The sequence below is a fragment of the Castor canadensis genome, chromosome 7 (assembly GCF_047511655.1).
Source record: "Castor canadensis chromosome 7, mCasCan1.hap1v2, whole genome shotgun sequence".
Lineage (NCBI taxonomy): Eukaryota > Metazoa > Chordata > Mammalia > Rodentia > Castoridae > Castor > Castor canadensis.
The window spans coordinates 16,617,930-16,637,687 of record NC_133392.1 but is presented as its reverse complement, the minus strand read 5'-3'; the positions used below and the strand labels follow the sequence as shown (position 1 = coordinate 16,637,687).

The 19,758-nt window shown below is 47.2% G+C and overlaps 1 protein-coding gene across 7 annotated transcripts in view; it reads right to left on the bottom strand.

Moving 5' to 3' along the window:
- Afap1l2 (actin filament associated protein 1 like 2) overlaps positions 1–19,758 on the bottom strand; it is a 94,467-nt gene that overhangs the window by 25,960 nt on the left and 48,749 nt on the right. For all 7 annotated transcript variants that reach the window (XM_074078251.1, XM_020178192.2, XM_074078252.1 and 4 more), the window contains 3 exons: positions 12,805–12,933; positions 6,521–6,586; positions 5,164–5,258 (listed from right to left, as the gene is read on the bottom strand). In XM_074078251.1, the coding sequence (XP_073934352.1) occupies positions 5,164–5,258; positions 6,521–6,586; positions 12,805–12,933 (290 nt within the window). The remainder of the gene's footprint in view (positions 1–5,163; positions 5,259–6,520; positions 6,587–12,804; positions 12,934–19,758) is intronic.

Below are 19,758 nucleotides of genomic sequence, written 5' to 3'. Positions count from 1 at the left end.
TCACCTGGCGAGCCATCAGTCAGAGAAACAGCACCTTGTGAGACACACTGTGGTTATGACAGCCACTTCCCAGGGGCGGAGGGGAACTCATCTTCTCCCCTTGGCAGTGGCAAGGTCTCCGCAGATGGTCCTGTGTCCTGAGCTGGTTGCACCTCCAGCTTCAGCCTCCCTCTAACAAATTCCACTCCCAGATGAGAAGGTGGGTCTCATCTGGAGGGACCCTCTGGACACCAGAGATCTGGCCCTAGGCCAGTGTCCTGCACTTAGAACAGGACAAAGAGGTGAAGGAACGCCTCTGCGGGAGCTCTCTGTTGGTCATGGTCACCACAGGGTCTGCCACAGGAGGCGCTGGCCATTCAATCTAGGGGAGAGCACTAGGTCCTGAGACCTACAGCCTCTCTCTGTAAATCTACTGCAAATGGATCAGTATGGGGAGATAGTGTCCGGCAGTGAGGAATCCCAACCCAGGTACATTCTAGCTGTGTGACTCTGAGCAATTAATCTGACTTCTCTGGGCTACAGTACAAAATGAAGTAGAAATATGTGTTGCATAGGGTGAGTGAAAGAATTAAACTGTGCTCAGCAATATTAAGTATTCCACACATATGCATTCTTACCTGCCTGAGAAAATAAAATGCAAAAATATGAAAGGGAGAAAAGTTCTGTGCATAAGTGTTTGCTGGAGGATGGACCATGGAGGAGAGTTTGGCTTCACCTTGTTGAAGAGAAACAGGCCTGAGTCTGTGCTCTCCAGAGTGCTGGGGGCATATGCACTGAGGTCAAGTTCAGGGAGAAAACAATTGGCATAACAATTCAGAAGAGAGTCACAAAATTGCAGACACAATTATCAGAGGCCAAAGGAGAGAGAACCTAAAGTACCATCATTAAGATGGTGACAATGAATGCTACATGAAGATGCACAAAAGATTTGACTTCAATGCCTGAGATAACGTTCTGATTACTACAGGAGAGACAAGGAAAAAGTCACCAGGCTCAGCAAGATTTACCAGAGATTCACAACAGTTTTTCAGTAAAGGGCCAAGTAGCAAGTATTTTAATGAATTTGTGGACCACTTGGGGTTTATCTCAGTCATTCACCTTAGGCTTGTTGCAAAAGTATGCACAGACAATGCATGCTAAAGAAGGATGGCTGAGCCAGGCACTGGTGACTCATGTCTATAATCCTAGCTATTTAGGAGGCTGAGGTCAGGAGGATCGGGGTTAGAGGCCAGCCTGGGCCAAACGACCTCATCTCAACAAAAAAAGAGTTGGGCATGATGGCGCACATTTGTCATCCCAGTGACTGAGGAAAGCATAAAATAGGAGGACTGTGGTCCAGTCCAGCCTTGGCAAAAACTAAGACCCTATTTCCAAAACAACCAGAGCACAAAGGGCTGAGGCATGGCTCAAGTGATAGAGAACCTGCTTAGCAAGGCAAATCCCTGAGTTCAAAAACAAACAAAACAAACAAGAAAGAAAAAAGAAGTACGACCGCATTACAATTGAATCTCACTTACTAAAGCAGGTGGTGTGTGGGATTTGACCAGAGGGCCAAAGTTTGTGGATCCCTGACTAAGATGAGAGGAGAGAGGAAGAGGAGGTCTGCCCAGATGACCTCAAGTGTTTTACGGTTCTAAGCACCCTGCTCCACAGTGGGTGCACTCTGGAAAGTTCCTGGGTGGGGGTGAGTGGGGAGACCTCCTCCCACACTGACCATGGCAATGCCCTTTTGGGGAGTCAGCTGCCTCCCCCACAGGGCAGCTCACTTGAGACCAGCACCAACGTGCGCTTAGGCCTCAAAGAGGAGACAGGGTGGAGATGGCTGTGCTCGCCAGGAGTGTAAACAGTGGCCAGAAAACATCTGTTTCTCCTATGGTGACCACAGCACCTGGCTGTGCAGACAGCGTCCTGGAAAGGCCACAGTTGCCTGAGTCACTGTCCACACCCACGTGATTGCTGCAGACCTCTGGCTGCCCTTCCCTTGTTGGACAAGCCTCTCTCCACTGAGTCCACGGGGGCTAGAGTGAGGCCCATGCTACGTGTTGAGAATCAAGGCTCGTGGCTTACAAGCATCCTGAACCTGGGACAGAGGCCACCATCCTGGTCCAGCCAGTGGCCTCGAGGACCCCAGGCAGACACAGCTTCTGCTGTAGCCACCAGAAGGTGGCAGCAGTTGGAGCCCAGCATTAGGGTGGAGGAGCCTGAGGGCACCTTGATGCGCTTGAGGTCTGGGTGGAAAGAAGGCCATAGGGTCACTCCAGGCTCAGGCCCTCGAGTGGAGCTACACCTTCCTCATGCCACATTGGAACCCCTTGGGGTAGGAGTGGGTGCCTAGGACAGAATGAGGAGGGACCAGGACAAGGGAGCTGCAGTTCACACCCTGAGTCCTTCCTGCCATACAGGGGAGGAAGCCGACTTGCAACTGTAAAGTCAGCTGGCCCTGCCAGAACCCTCCTCGGGCCTGGACTCTGTCCACAGGACAGTTACCATGCCTCGGCATGGCCCCCTGGTACTGTCCTTTCCTGGGTGGTGGTATTTTCCCAACTCCAGCACTAGCATTCCCTCAGACATGGCCACAAGCCTTGCCAGACCACACATCCCCCTCACAGATGCCACTGGAAGTCTCCCTTGAGGTATCATGTGCCTCCCTGTCCTCTCTGCTCCCTACCGGGCTCAGAGGCCCTCCAAGTCCTTGGTTCAGGAGATTGGCAAAGGGGCAGTAAAAACTGTGCAGGATCCCAGGGGCCACAGGCTTACCATGACCCAATTTGTTCAGAACTATAAGCTGGTCCTAGACCCTGAGCCTGCAGTCCCACCATGTCTGTAAAACACAGTTTTCTAGAATACTCAGCACTCAGGGCAGGTGAAACTCTGCCTGGTGAACCTACCTCCCATCTGCTGTTGGCCCCCAAGCTGCCTCTGGGGTGGCAGTGGGGCATTTCCACTGGGCAAAGATGAAGTTGAGTGATGCCCAGGACACTACAGAAAGCCTTTTGTCAGAAAGCCACTGACTCTGGTTAAGGCTATCAGCAGCAGGACGGGAGGGCGAAAAGGAGGTAGGTGCCTTTCCCAACCCCTCAAAGTTGGAGCGAAAGTGAGGGAGAGGCAGCGAGAGGGACCATACCCCGCTTTGCTCTGTCACAAAGTCATAAGGTACCTGCACTCAGATCCTGCCTCACAGCCTCCTGGCTCTTGGCCAGGCCTTTCAACCCTCTGAGCTTGTTTCTTCCTGTGAAAAACTGTAACAAAAATACCTATCCCTCGATAGGATGTGCATGGAGTGAGGTAGGGGCTCCGGAGGCAGTCATCGGTGACACCAGCATCACGGAGACACCCAGGAACTAGAGTCAGTTTACCAATAATCACTTAGCCTGAGATGAAGAGTCCCACTAGCTGTCACCTAGCATGAGGGGCCTCGTGCGATAAGGACACTGTCTCAGGCATGCCAGAACTGCTCTACTCCCATAAGGTAGAGTCACATCAGACCTTGAAGAACTCTGCTGCCCTCAAGAAGGCTAGAAGAAGGGACTGGTCCAGCTGTTCTGGGCTTAGACCACTCAGCGGTCACATGAGCCCACTGATCAGGTGATGGGCCACTAGCAGGAGCTCAGTGACCATGGAGTCAGCTTCCAGCTGGTGCTGACACCATGGCCCTCTGCTTCCCAGCTGTGGCCCAGTACCTTGTGTACATTCTCTAGGAAGCCTCCTTACTCCTACGTGGGAAAGAATCTGGGTTCAGATTCTGCCACTGCCACTTGGATGCTGTGAGATGCTGGGCTTCCTCCTCTGCGTGCTAGCATAATGTAGCACACACAATGTGTGTGGCTGACATCTTAGCCTAGTGAGCATGACCATCTAGAATCACTTCAACTCAAATCCAGGGACTAAGGGCTGGAGCCTTAAATTTTCCCAGAACCCAAAGAGCTAGTACCTGACAGAGTGGAGATCTGAATCCAGGTTTATATAATTCTATAATTTATCCACCCACTCACTCACTCATCTACCCATCCATCTAACCACCTATCCAACCACCCATCCATCTACACAATTATCTACCCACCCATCCATCTGCCCACCCACCCACCTATCTACACACCTATCCATCAATCTATCCACCCATCCATCCACCCAAATATCTACTCACTCACCCACCAACCACCCACCCATCCGCCCACCCATTCACCCATCCGCCCACCCATTCACCCACCCATCCACCCACCCACCCACCCAAACATCCATTCACCCAAACATCCATTCACCCATCCACCCACCCATCCATTCAAGTACCCATCCATCCACCCACCCAAACATCCATCCATCCACCCATCTACCCACCCAGCCAGCCACTCAGCCAGCCTCTATCTAGCCTCCATCCATCCATCCAAATGAACAACTATTTGTATATGGCTACCCTGTATAGACTCTGGACATGAATTAACAAAAGACACAGTCTCTATCACAGGACGCTTATACCTAGTGAAGGACAAATAAAAACTCCATCTTAACAGTGGCAAGTGCCAAAGAAAGGTGACCGGGTATGGGGAGAACAGGGGTGGATAGCTCACTTAGCCAGGCCAGAGCAAGTCTAAGAGCTTCTGAGAGATGAGGAGGCAGCAGTCACTGATGTGCCAGTGACCCAGGAAGTGTAAAATCCTGTGGCAGGACCAAGCACAGCGGCACAACCCGGGAGCACAGAGGAGAGCGGGCAAGAGCTGACATGAAGAGGCTGTACCTGCAGCTGGACTGCACATGCAGGCCCTGGGACTGTGTCAGGAACAAGGCAGTTTGTTTCTAAGCTGAGTGAGAACTATTGGTGAGTTTCAAGCAGGAAGTGCAATGTGATAAGAATTACATTTGGTCACAGTGGCCTGAGACCCCTTTCATGTGTTGCTGGGGACAGAGTGTTAGACACACAATGACACTTGATAAAGGCACTTGATAAAATCTCCCCATGCCTATCACCTTAGCATGGGGAATCTTGTGGCCCTGTGCAAATGACAAGTGACCCATACTGGTTTTCTGTGCTGTCTTCTTGACCTATGCCCTGCACACAGAGGGTGCTGAGAAACACCAGAGGTTTGGAGGACTGACACTTGTAAGGTCAAGGGGATCTTCAGGGGTGTAGTCAGAGAAGAAAAGCAGGAGTCCTGGACCAACACTTACTGTCTTGGGTGGCGGGAGGTCGGGGAGGCTCTTCTGAGGGGCTGAGGTGTGCTGACTGGGCTCCCCATTGGTCAGCAGGCCCTGCTCCTCAGGAACTATGGGCAGCAAGAAGAAAAGGCTTTGGTGAGGGGTGTCCACTCATGCCAGGGTCTCATTACCTAGGAATGTCTGGTCACTGTCCTGTCCCTGTTTCAGGAGTTCTATTTGAGCAGGTGTTAATTACCCACGCAGGTGGCCTCTGGAGCTGAAGTTGTTTTTCTTCCAAGAATAGAGCACAGTAATGCCCCAGCCATGGGCCAGATTCCTTGGAAAGAACCAGCTTGGAGATTTTGGCAGGCTCTACACCCCTCCCCAAGCCACCCTGCTTCAGCAAGCAGTGCAGTTGCCTGGCAGTCACTATCTTGAGCTGTGCTCAGCACTGACCCTGTTATTATGGCTCCTTCCTCCCACAGTTTATCCACAAGGCAAACGACCCTGGGCAGTGTGGTCACTGTCATCTGGATGAGTTCTGCAGTTCCAGGCATGGTGGCTAGGGGTTGAGGTGGGGATACCACACTGAGGAATGTGCAGCCTGCTGTACATTGAGGGAAAGGCACTGAAGGTTTTTTTGAGCACTTTATTTTGGCCATCTCATCCAAGTCAGGTCCCAAGCAGACAGCCAGGCAAGTCTGACCTCAGGCTGGTAGCCAATGTCTCCAGGCAAGTCTTTAATAGGACAGGACTGAGTGCTCTGGGGGCTGTGTTCCCGCCTTTCTCTACACCTTTGAAGTTGGGAGATGGGGCTTCTTATACCCCCTCTGCTGCCACTGGGCAGCTCTGCAAACCTCTGGGCCTTCAGGGATCTTACCAGACCCACCCTAGCGGGTCTAAGAGAAAAACTGTCAGCAAAACGGTGAGACATCAAGGAAGACACCATAGGTCCTTCCAGTAGAAGAGAAACCGTGCTGGCCAAGAGCACGCCTTTGAGCTTCACCATTGAATACGAACATGACTATTTCTCTCCCTCCTCCCAAGCAGTCGTCTTTCAAAAGACACAAAGCTGGAACCATGGGATCAGCATCACACACAGCTGCTCTCCTAGAACATCTGAATTACGACTTCCTGTTCCTGGGATGGTGCTGGGAAAAGCCAAGAGATTTTAGGAACAGATTCCTTGTTCACTGGGTAAGGAGGTAGCAGACCGCTGAAACATCTGAAAATATATCAACTCAAAATACCATCAACTAAAATGTGGATTCCAAGAATAACTCTCCAGGCCTGTCTATGTGCTGGCTGGGAGGGAGGAAGGGAAGACAGAGCTGAGCCTAGGCCTCTCCCTCCAGGAAGAGGTCGGTCCAGTGTCTTTCCAGTCCCATACCTTTGTCTTCATTCTGCTGCCTGGTGACTGTCACTTTGTTCATGTAAATGTACTCTTCATCAGAACCTGCAGAAGGAAAATGGAAGACAAGTACTTCCTGTGACTTAGTGAAGGGACAGAGTAAAACTGTCCCCCTCCATCCCCCAGGACATTTCATCTGCTTGGGTTTCAGTGAAAGCACTCGGCATATCGCGTTGATTAAGAGTCCGTCCTAAAGAGAGCTGACAGATTTCCAAACAAGAAATGTCAGAGTTGCTGACTGCTAGTGTTCTAGCTTAGGGTGGGGCTGGGAAGGGGAAGGGCAGGGTACAGAAGGACAGTTTCAGGAAAATTTCATTAAGTTCTGCCCCATGTTCCACCAAGTAGAGTTGTCTTTGGGTTTCCTAGTACTTCATTTACATTGTAAAATATTTTCCATCTGACATTCTCATCCTAGGCTGAATTACTTGAATATACTAATCAGAGATGTCTAGATAAGATAGGTCACATTAAGGACCTGAAAGTTTAGCTCCCAGGCTCCTAGGTGAGGGGTCATTGGCGAGATAGGGAGATCATATGGGCTCTGAGCCTAAAGGGGTAAGAAGGCTGGGAATGGAACTGGGGAACCATCAGCCTCTTGCTGTATATTCTATAGGTTGTATCCTGTAGTGGCAGAGCCCATCTCCTCCTCAAATCACTGCGTGGAGGATGGGTCACCTTTCTAGTGCCTATAGGCAAAGAAAAGCTAGCCACCTGCCCCATGCTTGGTTTCTCAGAGGTTGCTGAAGTAGCTCGTCTACTTTCTTCTCTTCTGATCCCTCTGAAGATCATTTGCAGCCCTTAATTTGCATTTCCTAGAAACATAAATTCCAGTGGTTGGAGAAGGTTCATGAGCCAAAGAACCCAATTCAAACTTCTGATGAAGGAAGCAGTTCAGTGGCAGCCTGACTCCAGCCAAAAAGGCCTGAGAACCAACAGGGTCAGGAAGAGGCTGGACGGGTCTTCAGTTTTTCAGCCATGGGGTTTGCCAGATCAGTACCTAGCCCTGCCAGGACCAGTGGGCAGAATCGCCCTGTTCCAAGGCTTGCAACATCAAAGTTAATGGAAGGCAACTCTGAGGTACAGTGAGACACTGCCACCTTCCACCAGCTGAGACACTCAGCACTGAACCCTGAATTCAGCACCTTCTCCAGAGTACAGCTCAGGGAACAAGTCCTCTACAGGGGAAGGTCGGAGATGGTAGCTGAGCTCTACTATCGATGGCATAATTCAAACACCTAACCCCCATGCCTCAGTTGTCTTGTCTGCCTTACATGGAAAAGAATGAGGATGAAATACTCCTCGTCTCTACCTAATTTCAAGAGTACAAAACTCAAGTACTAGGGAATTTGAAAAAGTAGGGTAAGCTTACAGCTAATAAAGATTAAAAATGAGGTCAGGTAAGGTGGCTCAAACCTGTAATCCTAGCTACTGGGGAGGCGGAGACCAGGAAGATCACAGTTCAAGGCCAACCCAGGCAAAAAGGTTATGAGAACCTATCTCTATTAATGGCTGGGTGTGGTAGTAGGTGCCTGTCATTCCAGCAACACAGAGAAGCACAAATAAGAAGACAGCATTCCAGGCTGGCCTGAGCATATAGTGAGACCCTCTCCCAAAAATAACCAACACAAAAAAAGGCTGAGTCATGGCTCAAGAGATAGAGCATCTGCCTAGTAAGTGCAAGTTCAATGGCTGCCAAAAAAGATGAAAAATGACAGCCTAAAACACAGTAAATAATTCAAAGGCTCAAGAGAAGAAAACGGTAAAATAAACCATGGCACATCAACATAAAGAATGGCATGTCACCTTCAAAAACAAAAGTGGATTATTGGAGAGGGTATAAATTGGCACAAGCACTTTGAAGGTTATTTTGGAGAATAATTTAATTTTATATGTTCATATCCTTTGTCCTAGCATTTCTACCACCAGAAATGTATCCTACAGATAAACTTGAGCATATAAACAAAAATTTCTTTGAAAATGCTCATCGCAATATTGTTGAGATTAAGGAGAAAAAAAAGAATACACCTTCAATGCTTACCAATAGGAGCAGTGGAACATCAGTGCTCATCCACCAGTGGACAATACCCAACTGTGAAAAATAACAAGGCAGCACTATGTCTGCTGTTTGCAAAGATATTCACGACTTGGGGTTAAATTAAAAGATCAAGTTTCAGAATAGAAAAAAAAAAGAGAGAAAAGAAAGTAAAGTATGTGAACTGTCAACACATGGAAATGTGTGCAAGCAGCAATTGTAAATGTAAAAATAATGTAAAGCAGAAACATTGAGGCAAACCACAAGTATACAAAAATATTCAGATGACATTGATAAGGACCAGAAAAGGAACTAGGTTCGGGGTGTGTGTGTGTGTGTGTATCCATAAATAGTGTTCAGTATGCATTTTATGCTCATTTCCTTTTTCATATCATTGACTAAGTTCACATTCCTGTACACAAAATAAAGAGATTGTTGTTATCCTCTTAATTGTTAGATTCTAAGCAGGTGCTTTCTCCCCAAGATGGCAATTTGTAAATTACAGAGAAAACTCATGTTGGCTATGTTCACAGGAGGCATACACCTGCCCTGGGCAACTGCAGGCCTCTGGTCGACATGGTTTTGGTTCATAGAGGGTTGCTAATCCAGAACTATCCAGGGGCTAGAGGTATAGAGCTCAGTGGTAGAGCACTTGTGCCAGCATGCAAGAGGCCCTGGGTTTGATTTCCAGCATGGCCAAAAAAAAAAGTCAGTATAACACTACCTAGATAAGAGGCTCCTGAGACCTTGTGCAATTATAGGATAAGCATGGTGAACTTGGCCCTTAGAAGGCTGCTGTGCAGTCCGCTGTTTGGGAGACAGCAGCTTTGCGCTGAGAACCCTCTATCATTCACTCATTCATTTTCAGAAATGCACTGAGTATCAATAGTTGCTGAGTGCTGAGGACACAGCTGAGAACCACAGAGATGGTGTCATTGCCTTCAGGAGCCCAACAGTCTGGTGGGGAAGACAATCCTTAATTGATTGGATAATTACACTGTAGGGAAGAAATTATGATCACTCCAGGTGTTATGGAAAAGCCAGGACACAGTGCTAGAATAATATGCGCTATTCCTGATGCATGTGCCCTTACCTGCAGTGGATGGTTCTTCTCACAGAAATGGAGTTGGTGAGGAGGGACCTGAACCTTTGCTACAGTTGGCTAGATTGGGAATTTGAAGTGCTTCCTATTAGAAGGGCAGTCACTGGAATGTCCCAGAGCCTCTGAGCAGGGGAGGAGGGGACATGGTTCTTGCTGGCAAAGGCATGAACATACCACAGGCAGCCAAGACTCTGACAAACAGTCCTCAATCTGTGCCTTGTCATCACCCAGACAAAAAGAGAGGGCAGAAAAATCTGTGTTAGGTTAGGACAATACAAAATCAGAAAACCCAAATGGATGATTCCATTTGAAAAGTATAAATGCCTGCATGTACACACACACTGGCCCAATCATATAAATAACAGGGCATCCAGAGAGGACCACAGGCTATCCTGAAATGATCAGCCTGCTTCACCTGCGAGGCACCCCAGATGAGCTAAGTTTTGGTAGCTACACAGTGAGGCTGGCCTCTGAAGCCAGGAGGAAGATGGGTACTTTATGTTGGGTGTGGAGGAGGGTGCTCAGCATTCTGTCTCCTGGAGTACAACAACTAACCAGGCACAAAAGAGCTAGGGAGAGACAGGACTGCCAACAGTTAGGTCCCCTTTCCCTGGCTCTGCCAATCATGATGGCCGTGTGACTCTAGTCAAGTGATTAGCCAAACCCTGATTACTCTGTAGATAAACTGGGGATAACCATTCTCTCACAGATTTGGGATGAGGATTAAATGACTTAATCCATGTCACCGAATACATTAAGTGTGGTTCCAGTAGGACATAGTCAATGTTAGCCGCTGTCCTACCCTCTCTGCAAATAAAGGGTGCAAAGAGGATCAGAGGAAAGTTCTCTGTCAACAGTAGCTATAATAAGTAGGGCACCATATCTCAGAATACAAGCAGTAGTTACAGGCCCTAGTACAGCTGTACACATTTGTCAGTGGTCTGGGGGGGCTCTCTGGAGGTAGTTTACATTGGGGAGCCCCCAACTAGTTCTCAGCAGCACCCCCACAGCCCCACTAAGCTGCAGAGACCAAAAGTAGCGAATACCTGACTTTATAAGTGTGGATGGAAGGCAGAACAAAGGTCACTCTACAGGGAGCTACACAGCACGCAAAGCCAGAAAGGGACCTGATAGATGTAGGAGGCGCTGCCAGTGTATTTGCAATAAGAGCCATGGGTCAGATAGATCACAAAGAGGTGTTTTCCAGCTCCTAACAGAGGCGGTCTTTATAAAGAACATTCTCAAGTTGGAGCACATCTTCAAAGGTCTAGGGAGTGTACTTTTTAAAGGATCCCACTGATGAATCCCTTGGAGAGGTGAGTCATCCCTCTCTAACTTTCTGGCTTTGTAGTATGGATTTCCCCTCTGCCGTTCCCACCAGCGTTTCTTTGATGAGCAGTCCTGGTTGACAATGCTACAAAGCCAGGAGGAGCCTGGGAACTGCAAGATGGCCTGGAGAGTGGCAAAGGTGAGAAGGGACTCCAGGAAAACACCCCTGATGAGACAGAGTGGGGTGCCAGGATTGTTCCTCCAGAAGGGAGGCTGTAGGAATACAGTAACAGACTTCAGTTTTATCACATCTCTGTTGTTCAGAGAAAAGAAATACATCCCACTGGGAACAAAGAAGTGGGTAAAGACCCTGAAGTAGCCTGGCAGATTCAGGTTGGATGCAGGAAGCATTTCCAGGCTGTGGTGACTGAAGCAGGTGGAGACTTACTTCTCTTCCCTGGCACAAATGTAGGCTGCACCGGCCAAGAGGCAGATGGAATCAGTGCTCTCTGATGGTCCCTTACTGTCGCCAAACGGCACTTCCAGTTCCTAAACACCTGACATGAAAATCAAATTCAACTGCTATGATTTCACAAGATTTTCTTTTAAAAAATCTAAATCTGCTAGAAATGAAATGATAAGGAGACTTATCTGAGAATGTTCACAATAGTCTAAAGTCTGAACAACCCAAATGCCCATCAATAGTGAATGGACAGACAGAATATTCACAGGATGTAATACTCCTCAGCAATGAAAGGAGCAAACTACAGGCCCACCCAACAGCACGGAAGAATGTGGCAAAGGAAACCAGACACAAAGGATATACCATAGGGTTCCATTTGCACAAAGCTCCAGGACAGGTAAAATCCTGGATTTTACCAGGGTAAAATCAGAGCAATGGTTGCCCAGGGGTGGGAAGGCAATTAGAAGGGAGTTTATAGTGATGGAGCAAGTTAGAACTTTCTGGATGACAGGAATATTCTAACCCTTGCTTTGGTTGGTGAGTACACAAGTGTATATAATTATTGAAACTCACTGAATTTTATACTTAAGATCTGTGTGCTTTCTTATATGTAAACTCTATCACAATAAAAAGATGGAGAAATTATAAACTCAGGGTTTTATAATTTACAGTCTGAAAACTTTACTTTCTGTTTCTTCCTTGAGCTGCATAATACTTGGCAAGTTATTTAAACTCTCCAGGGCCTCAGTTTTCTCCTGTGTAATAGTATCAACCTTGTAGCATTGTCTTAAAGATCATACAAGTTCATACGTGTCCATGTGAGATGTGATCAATTAAGCCTTAGGTATTCTTAACAATAGTTTACTAACTCTGCTTTCAACCAGTAAGGAAAATGCTTTGAAAATACTTCATTTAAAACCTCCAGTCTGCTGTGTTGAGTGTTCAGAGATTTTTGGGGTTCTCACTCAAGTTCAAGTTACCCTGATACCACTGTTATGGGCTAAACTGTGTCCCCAATTTATATCTTAAATCTAGCCTCCAAGGCTTCAGTATTTGGACATGGGGTCTCTAAAGAAATAATCAGTTCATTATGGTGGGCCCTATTCCAGTACAACTGATGTCACTATAAGAAGAGATCAGGACATAGACACACAAAGGGAAGACCATGTGAGGACATAAGGAGAAGATAGTTATTGCAAGCCAAGGAGATCTCAAAAGAATCCAGCTCTGCTGACGCCTTGATCCTCGACTTCAAGCCTCAAGAAAGTGTGAGAAAATAAATGCCTGTTGTTAAAGCCACTTGGTCTGTGGCACTTTGTTGTGGAAGCCCAAGTGGACTAGTGCTGCCATCTTTCCATTTCCATGGGACATGTCCGAAGCCCCTGGCCCACACTTACTGCTGCTCTTGGTGTAAAGTCGGAGGAGTTCTGCCAGGCCACTCTTCTTCACCATGGCTGTGCTACTCAGGTTTTCCTGGTCCAGAATCCTGAGGAAGTCATCCAGCTCGGTCAGCAGCTGCTCTAGGGCTAGAGATGGAAATCAGGTGAAAGCTATCAGTGGCTGCTTTTTTCCAGATCCTGCAGTGCCCCTCCCCCCAGAACCACCAATGGTCCCTCAGGGCTCAGGAGCAAAGATTTGGCATGTGGTCTGGTGGCACACAGTTGGTGGGGAAGAGAAGGTGGGACTTTGAGTTCTAGGGTCACAGTAGGAGAAAAATAGGTCCCCAACTTTGTGGTAGATGGCATCAACAGAGGCTGCAAGTCTACCCTTTGCTGGAGGAGAGACAGTGACCAAATTGCCCCACATTCTGAGGCTACCTCCTCCATCACCAATATCTGCTCCTTCAACGTTCTCGTGGGAAAACAAAACTCAGCCGCCAAAAGGTTTTGCTGGTTGCTGACCCCTGACCTTGGAGCAGTGATTATAATTCTCATCTTGATTCTCTCCAGGTGACTTTGAGCCCACAACTAAACCTTCTCAGATTGTTTGGATAAATACTTTGTCAAGTTCCTTCCAGATCTGAAATCCTATGACTCTAAGCTTGAGCTCAGTTTGGCTACATGGCTCTCTAAACACAGATCTGTTCATGGATGTCCACGATTAAAAGTCACTCCTGGTTCCCCGGATGCCCGACTGGCCTTTCTGCAGACGCTACAGCATCACCCACCCACCTTCATCCCTGTCGTCTACTGCCGAGCACTTGTACCTCTTTTGTGTCCCTTTTTCTCGGGCATTTGTACACTAGCATCAGTCTCTTCTGCCCTGGTCAAATGCCACTCATTCCTCAGGTCTTGGTCTACATAACATTCGCCCTGGGGCATCCTCCCTTGTTTTCTGTAATAGTGAAGGTTTTCATGGAATCCCATGTTACCAGCACTGGACCCTACAAAAGACTGAATGGTGGCTCCCAGGGATGCCCATGTCCTAAAACTCCTGAACCTGTGAACACGCTACTGTACATGGAAAAAAGACCAAAGATATGACGGAAATGAGGAGATGATCCTGGATTATCAGGCGGACCCGACATAATCCTAAAAGCCCTGATAAAAGGCAAGAGGGTGAGGGTCAGAGATGGGAGCACAGAAGTAGTAGGAGTCACAGAGGAGCAAAAATGCTACAATGTTGGTTCTGAGAGTAGAGGAAGGTATGAGCCAAGGAATGTAGGCAACCTCTAGAAGCTATAAAGGCAAGGGAATGGATCGTCTCCTGGGCCCTCCAGAAGGAACAGAGGCCTGTGGATACTTATATCTTAATCCCTAATGGTAAGTAAATGAATATATATGTTGCTGTGAATCCCTAACCTTGGTAATTTGTTATAACAGCAATAAGAAACTCTCCCGTTACAATAATATGCCAATAAAATTTAAAGAAAGAATAATGAAATTGATAAATTTAGAGATCATGTTAAGTGAAGACTTAGAAAGACAAACATTATATGCTTTCTCTGATAGGCAAAATCTAGACCTGGAAACAAACAAGCCAACAAACAAAACGATATGAACATACAAGGGAGACAAATTGGGAGAGGGTACCTAGAGGGGGAGGCAGAGAAGAGAGGGTGACAGAAGTTAGAGTACATTGTATACATGTGTGAAAATGTCATAATGAAACCCATTATTTTGTAAGATAAAAAGAGAAATAAATGAAACCCACTGAATGTTTTAACCTCAAATATCATTTGAACATGTAATCAATAAAATATTATTGATACGTCAAAAAAGCCTCTCACATCTCTGTACCTGCCTATGTCACTATTTATCTATAAGCTGCAAGGACAGGCTCTGTGTTTAACTTACATTTCTAGGATGTAAGTAAATAATAAATTTATTTATTATAAATAAACAACAATAAATATTTGTTGATTAAATGAATGAATGAAAGCAAAGCAAATCCATCCACTTATGGTGTACTTGAACACACTCCATGGCTAGCATGCAAGAAAAATAAATTCCTGTCCTGGATCAAGACTGGACAGAAATTCACTGAAAATCCAGGTATCTACCAGGTTCTACCTCCCTAAAACATTAGAATGTTTGGGCTTTAGAAAAGGATCTTTCTAATTTATTTATTCCATGGTGCTGGGGATCAAACCCAGGGCCTCACCCATGCTAGGCAAGTGCTGTACCACTGAGCTACACCCCCCAACCCCTTTTCTAGTTTACATAACATAGCAGCAACACTGGGAATCCAAACCATTCTTCTCCCAATTGGTCTAAATGAAACCAAATACATAAACTACTGTTAGAAAACTCAGAACCTGGCAGCTCCTGCTTTGTTTATGATGAATCTGCTTCAGACCTTCTTAAGCTCCTTGTCCATGTGGGCCACTCTTTAGCAGTGTCACTCTTGGGCCAGCCAGTGACTAGGAGAAACAGGCACGGTGCTGAAAAGTCTCCACTTCTTTGCTGACCAACATCTTTCCCACACCCTTGTCTCTGGCATTGCTGTCAGACCTACAACCACATCAAGCAGGTTTACAAATAACCAGAGGCAGGGAAGCAGGGGGCACTGGGCACACCTGAGGACAGGGCACAGATTAAGCTCTTCTAGGTGATCCAATGTTTGCCCCAAAAGGATGGGACTCAGCAGAGAGGCATGAAGCATCCCCAGCTCCCATGGCAGCATGTGAGGGTATAGTCAGCACTGTAGCAGCCTCACTGGCTAGGGCTCTCATCTGAGATAGCAGTGCTTCTCTGTTGGCGCCTCACTTAGCCCCATGCCCTACTGTGACCATATGGGCTCACTAAGGGCCTGGAGCCACACTCCCAATGTTATCCTGGCCTCATCCAAGTTGATGATACTGCTGGGTTTGGAACAGCTTTGGAGATGTCAGACTGAATTAAACAAAGTGGGGAGAGAGAGAAAGAGAAAAGAATGGCAAAATGACAACTCTTGCCTGAAATCAAGTCAAGAAGGTCTACAACCCAGCTTCATAACACTTAGCTCTGATGGTCTGCAAACGAGTCTTTATGAGATTAAGTCAACAAGTGCTTATTCAGGGTCTACCTATGCTGGTCCCAGAGAAAGACTGAAAAGAAAGAATAAAATGAGGTTTGGGCTGCAGGTTGGGTTCTGCTTTGTTTTCAACAGCTATTCATGAGCTTCCTGTCAACTGCTGGAACTCAACAGGCTTTAGCAGTGAATTCAAAGAAGTGAAACCAGGGAACCAAGGACTAATATGAGGAAAGAGACTCTGAGCCTTACACTCGGCTACAGAGAACAAGGGAAAGCGAAAGGACGTTGCAAGGAAGCTGGGGTCTCTGCCTCATTTTCCTTGATCTTCTGGTCCTCTCAAGGCTGTGCCTCTGCCACAACTTCTGAACTAACTGAAGAGGAAAAGCATGAACACTGGAAATGCCTCTTCCTTTCCATATCCTTAGCTTTTCCCAAAAGCTACCCGATTCCTGGAACACAGCCTTTGTTTATAGCCCACGTGAGCAAATTTTTACACCAAAGGGTAGAATGTACATGCCTGGTTCTGGGGAGACAAAGGTGACAGGGAGGTGGGTCTGCAACCCTTCCTGGGGATACACAGTGAACACACAGGGTGAGAACAAGATTAGCTTGGGAACAGCTCCAAGAACCAGCAATATGCCAGGGAAAGACAGGCAAACTTGGGTTATGAGAGGAATTTATAAGCTGGACATTGAGGAGTGCACAGGAACTCACTAGGAAGAGCCAGAGCATTTCCTGAGTGGCTCTGTGTGTCAGAGGCACATGGAGCATGGGGCTGGGATTGAGCCTCAAAAGGGAGAAGATGGGGTTCTGAGGCCAGAACTGTGGATTGGGGGTGGGGCAGATCACAGAGCTTCATTTGGTTTGCTTAGGAGCTGGTGTGAATGCTGCAGTGCCTGGGGCGATGCAGTGGGCAGGACCACACAAGACTGTCCTTCAAGTAGGCTAGGGACAACAACTCTGAAGACAGTGGGGATGATGGATGGGAGGGGAGAACGGTTAGATGGCCAACTGATAGACGGCACTAGTGCAGACAAGAATGAGGAGGAGGTGACTTAATTAAGGCAGCTGGGCGCCATGCCATCAGCTGTACCCAACTTTCTCCAGTTCTCACAATCACCCAGCGAGTAAAGCTGCGAAAATGGGCTACTGAGGCTGAATTACAACCTAATTTGGTCACATCTCCAGTGAGAAGTGATGCTGGGGTTCAAAGAATTTGCTATCTGTGACGCACTGGCTGTAGTTATTCCTAGGGAGTTGGAGAGGTCTAAGTCATGACCTCTGCTTCTTGATCCACCAGACCCTACCAGGAAGGGGTTAGAAGAGATACAAAGAAGAAGGGTTGGAGGTGACATGTGACAGGTAGAGCCAGTGGGACCTGGGGACCATTCAGTTAGATGTAAGCACTATAAGAGAAGATGCCTGTATGGCTAAGAGATGCAGAATGCCACCAGACTTTCAGGACTGGGAACACATGGTAAAGCTGACAGTTGGGGTACCTGCAATGGGGAACTGATAGGCTGGGCAGATGAGTAGGAGTTAGTGGCACCTGGGGTACTCTCTGCTGAGGACAGCATCAACACCTTCCCTTCCTTCTAGAACAGTTGTTTTAGATGGATCGTAAGAACCAGGTTTGAAGAAATGAAGGCATAGGGACCACGGACAGTCAAATACAGGACTGGGGACCAGAGGGAGTTATTTTCCCCTTCTTCTCTGGAGCCACACCATCCTTCAGTCCTCCCAGGCTGCCTCTCTGTAAAGCCACTGGTGACCAGTAGTTCTCAGCTTACTTGCCAGCTCTGCCTCTTAGGGTTCTTTTTGTCAAACCCAATTGTTCCTGGTCATCTCAGCCTGTGTCAAGACTATGTCAGTGCCAGATGTAAGTCCCTTCTGGTTGAGGGTCAGGTTTTGTAGGTTCGGGTATCTCTGGCTTGCCGCCCCAGAGGCCATCAGTGATTCCTCAAGGGATACATCCAGCTGAGGTTTAGATATAGGCTCTTGGAAACAACAATCAACAGAGGCAAGGCTCCACTTTGCGCCAACCCCAGTGACATTCTTCAACCCTCAGGGCTCAGAGGGGTGGGTAACCCCTCAGAGGAATGTGGCTATTCCATTGAGGACCGGGCTCATCACACTTGCCTTCTCCTCCTCCATCCCCCACACTTTTCATTTCAGTTTCTTCCTCGTCCTCCAGTGGAGGGAGGGGAAAATAAGCTTGTTGTTCATCCTGGAAACTGTAGGCCCTTGTGCAGGCTTTCCATCCAGGCTCTGTTAAAGTTCAGAGTTGTCTGCTCAGGGTCTAAAAAATCATCAATAAGATTCTTGTTTAGGACATCCAAGGCCCACGCAGAGCTGGAAGGCTCAACTGCTCGATTCATTGCCCTGGGCCATGGCGGGGGCCTCCTCCAGATGACCTCCTCCCCCAGCTTTCCTCATCCTGAGACAGTCTTACTTTTGGTCACTAGGATCCCAACCATAAATGTCTTCCCAACACGCCAAGAAAGCGGAACTTCACGGTGTCCCTGCTGTGTCATGCACACATTTTTATTTATTCAGCTGTATCTCAATGACCCATAATTGAGCATGATTTTCCTTCCAAACATCAAACTGAGCAGACCTGCTCTTTATAATATGAAGACATGTATACCCCCCCCCTTCCTAATAAGCCACAGGCCATGCTATCTTCAAGAACCCAATGGCTGACAGCACCTGAAGTTATGACTCATGAACATTTCCATGAGCACGACACGTCACAAAGATGCCATGGATGGGTGGAGCGTGCTCAGCAAATTCCTTCTGATCAGAGAGGATCTTCGTGTGCTCAGGATGTGTGTTTAGCAAGCATGCCTTCACTCCACCTGAGGAGGGATGCCAAAGACCAAAGGGCCCCTTTCTTCAAAAGTGTCCCAAACTGAGTCAACCTCTACCGTGTACCTGCTGTGTATCTGTCATGTTAACAGAAGTCAAACTTTTCTTCTTCTTTTTTTTTTATTGTGGTAAAAACCACATCACATTTTCCATCTTTACCATTTTTAAATTTACAATTCTGTGGTCTTAAATACTTCCACGGTGTTGTGCAACCATTGCCACCATCTAGTTCTAGAACTTTCTTACTTCAAACAGAAACTCACTAGACAGTTACTTCCTGTTCCCTCCTCCTCCTACCCCCTTGCAAGCCCCTGGCAACCACAAATTTGCTTTCTGTTCCTATAGATTTGCCTATACTGAATATTTTATATAAATGGAACCATAATAAACTTGTATCTGGGTTCTTTTACTTAGCATTATAGTTTCAAGGTTCATCCATGTGTCATGTAGGAATACTTTCTTCCTTCCTGTGGTAAATAAAATTCCATTATATATACTAAATTCTTCTCATCCATTCATTGTTGGTGTTTTTTAACTAAAAAATTCTGCTGGGATATAACTTATATACAGCAACCCCCTTGGTTTTTACCGTATAGTCCTTTGCTTTGATAAACACACACGGCTGAGGTGGCCACCACCACAATCAATATATAGAACAATGTTCACGATCCAAAAACGTTTCTTTGTGCCTCTCCCCCACTCCCAGAGCATGGCAGCTGCATACCCTCTGGGTCTGACTCCTTTTACTTAACACAAGGCAGGGATCCATCCATGTTTCATGCATGAGAAGTTTGTTCCTCTTCCTTGCTATGTAGCATTCTATATGATGCAGGGTACATTTGAGACCGCCTTTGCTGAGCACTTGTACACAGACTCAGTAGCTTTCTGTGTTTCCACACCAATGTGGCATGGCCTCAAAGACACCTCATCGCCAACTTCCAATGACATACCCTGCCTTTTTAAGTCCACTTAGCACCTGGGGACATGTGTACAAAAGGCAAAGCAATGACTGTACCCTGAAATCATCA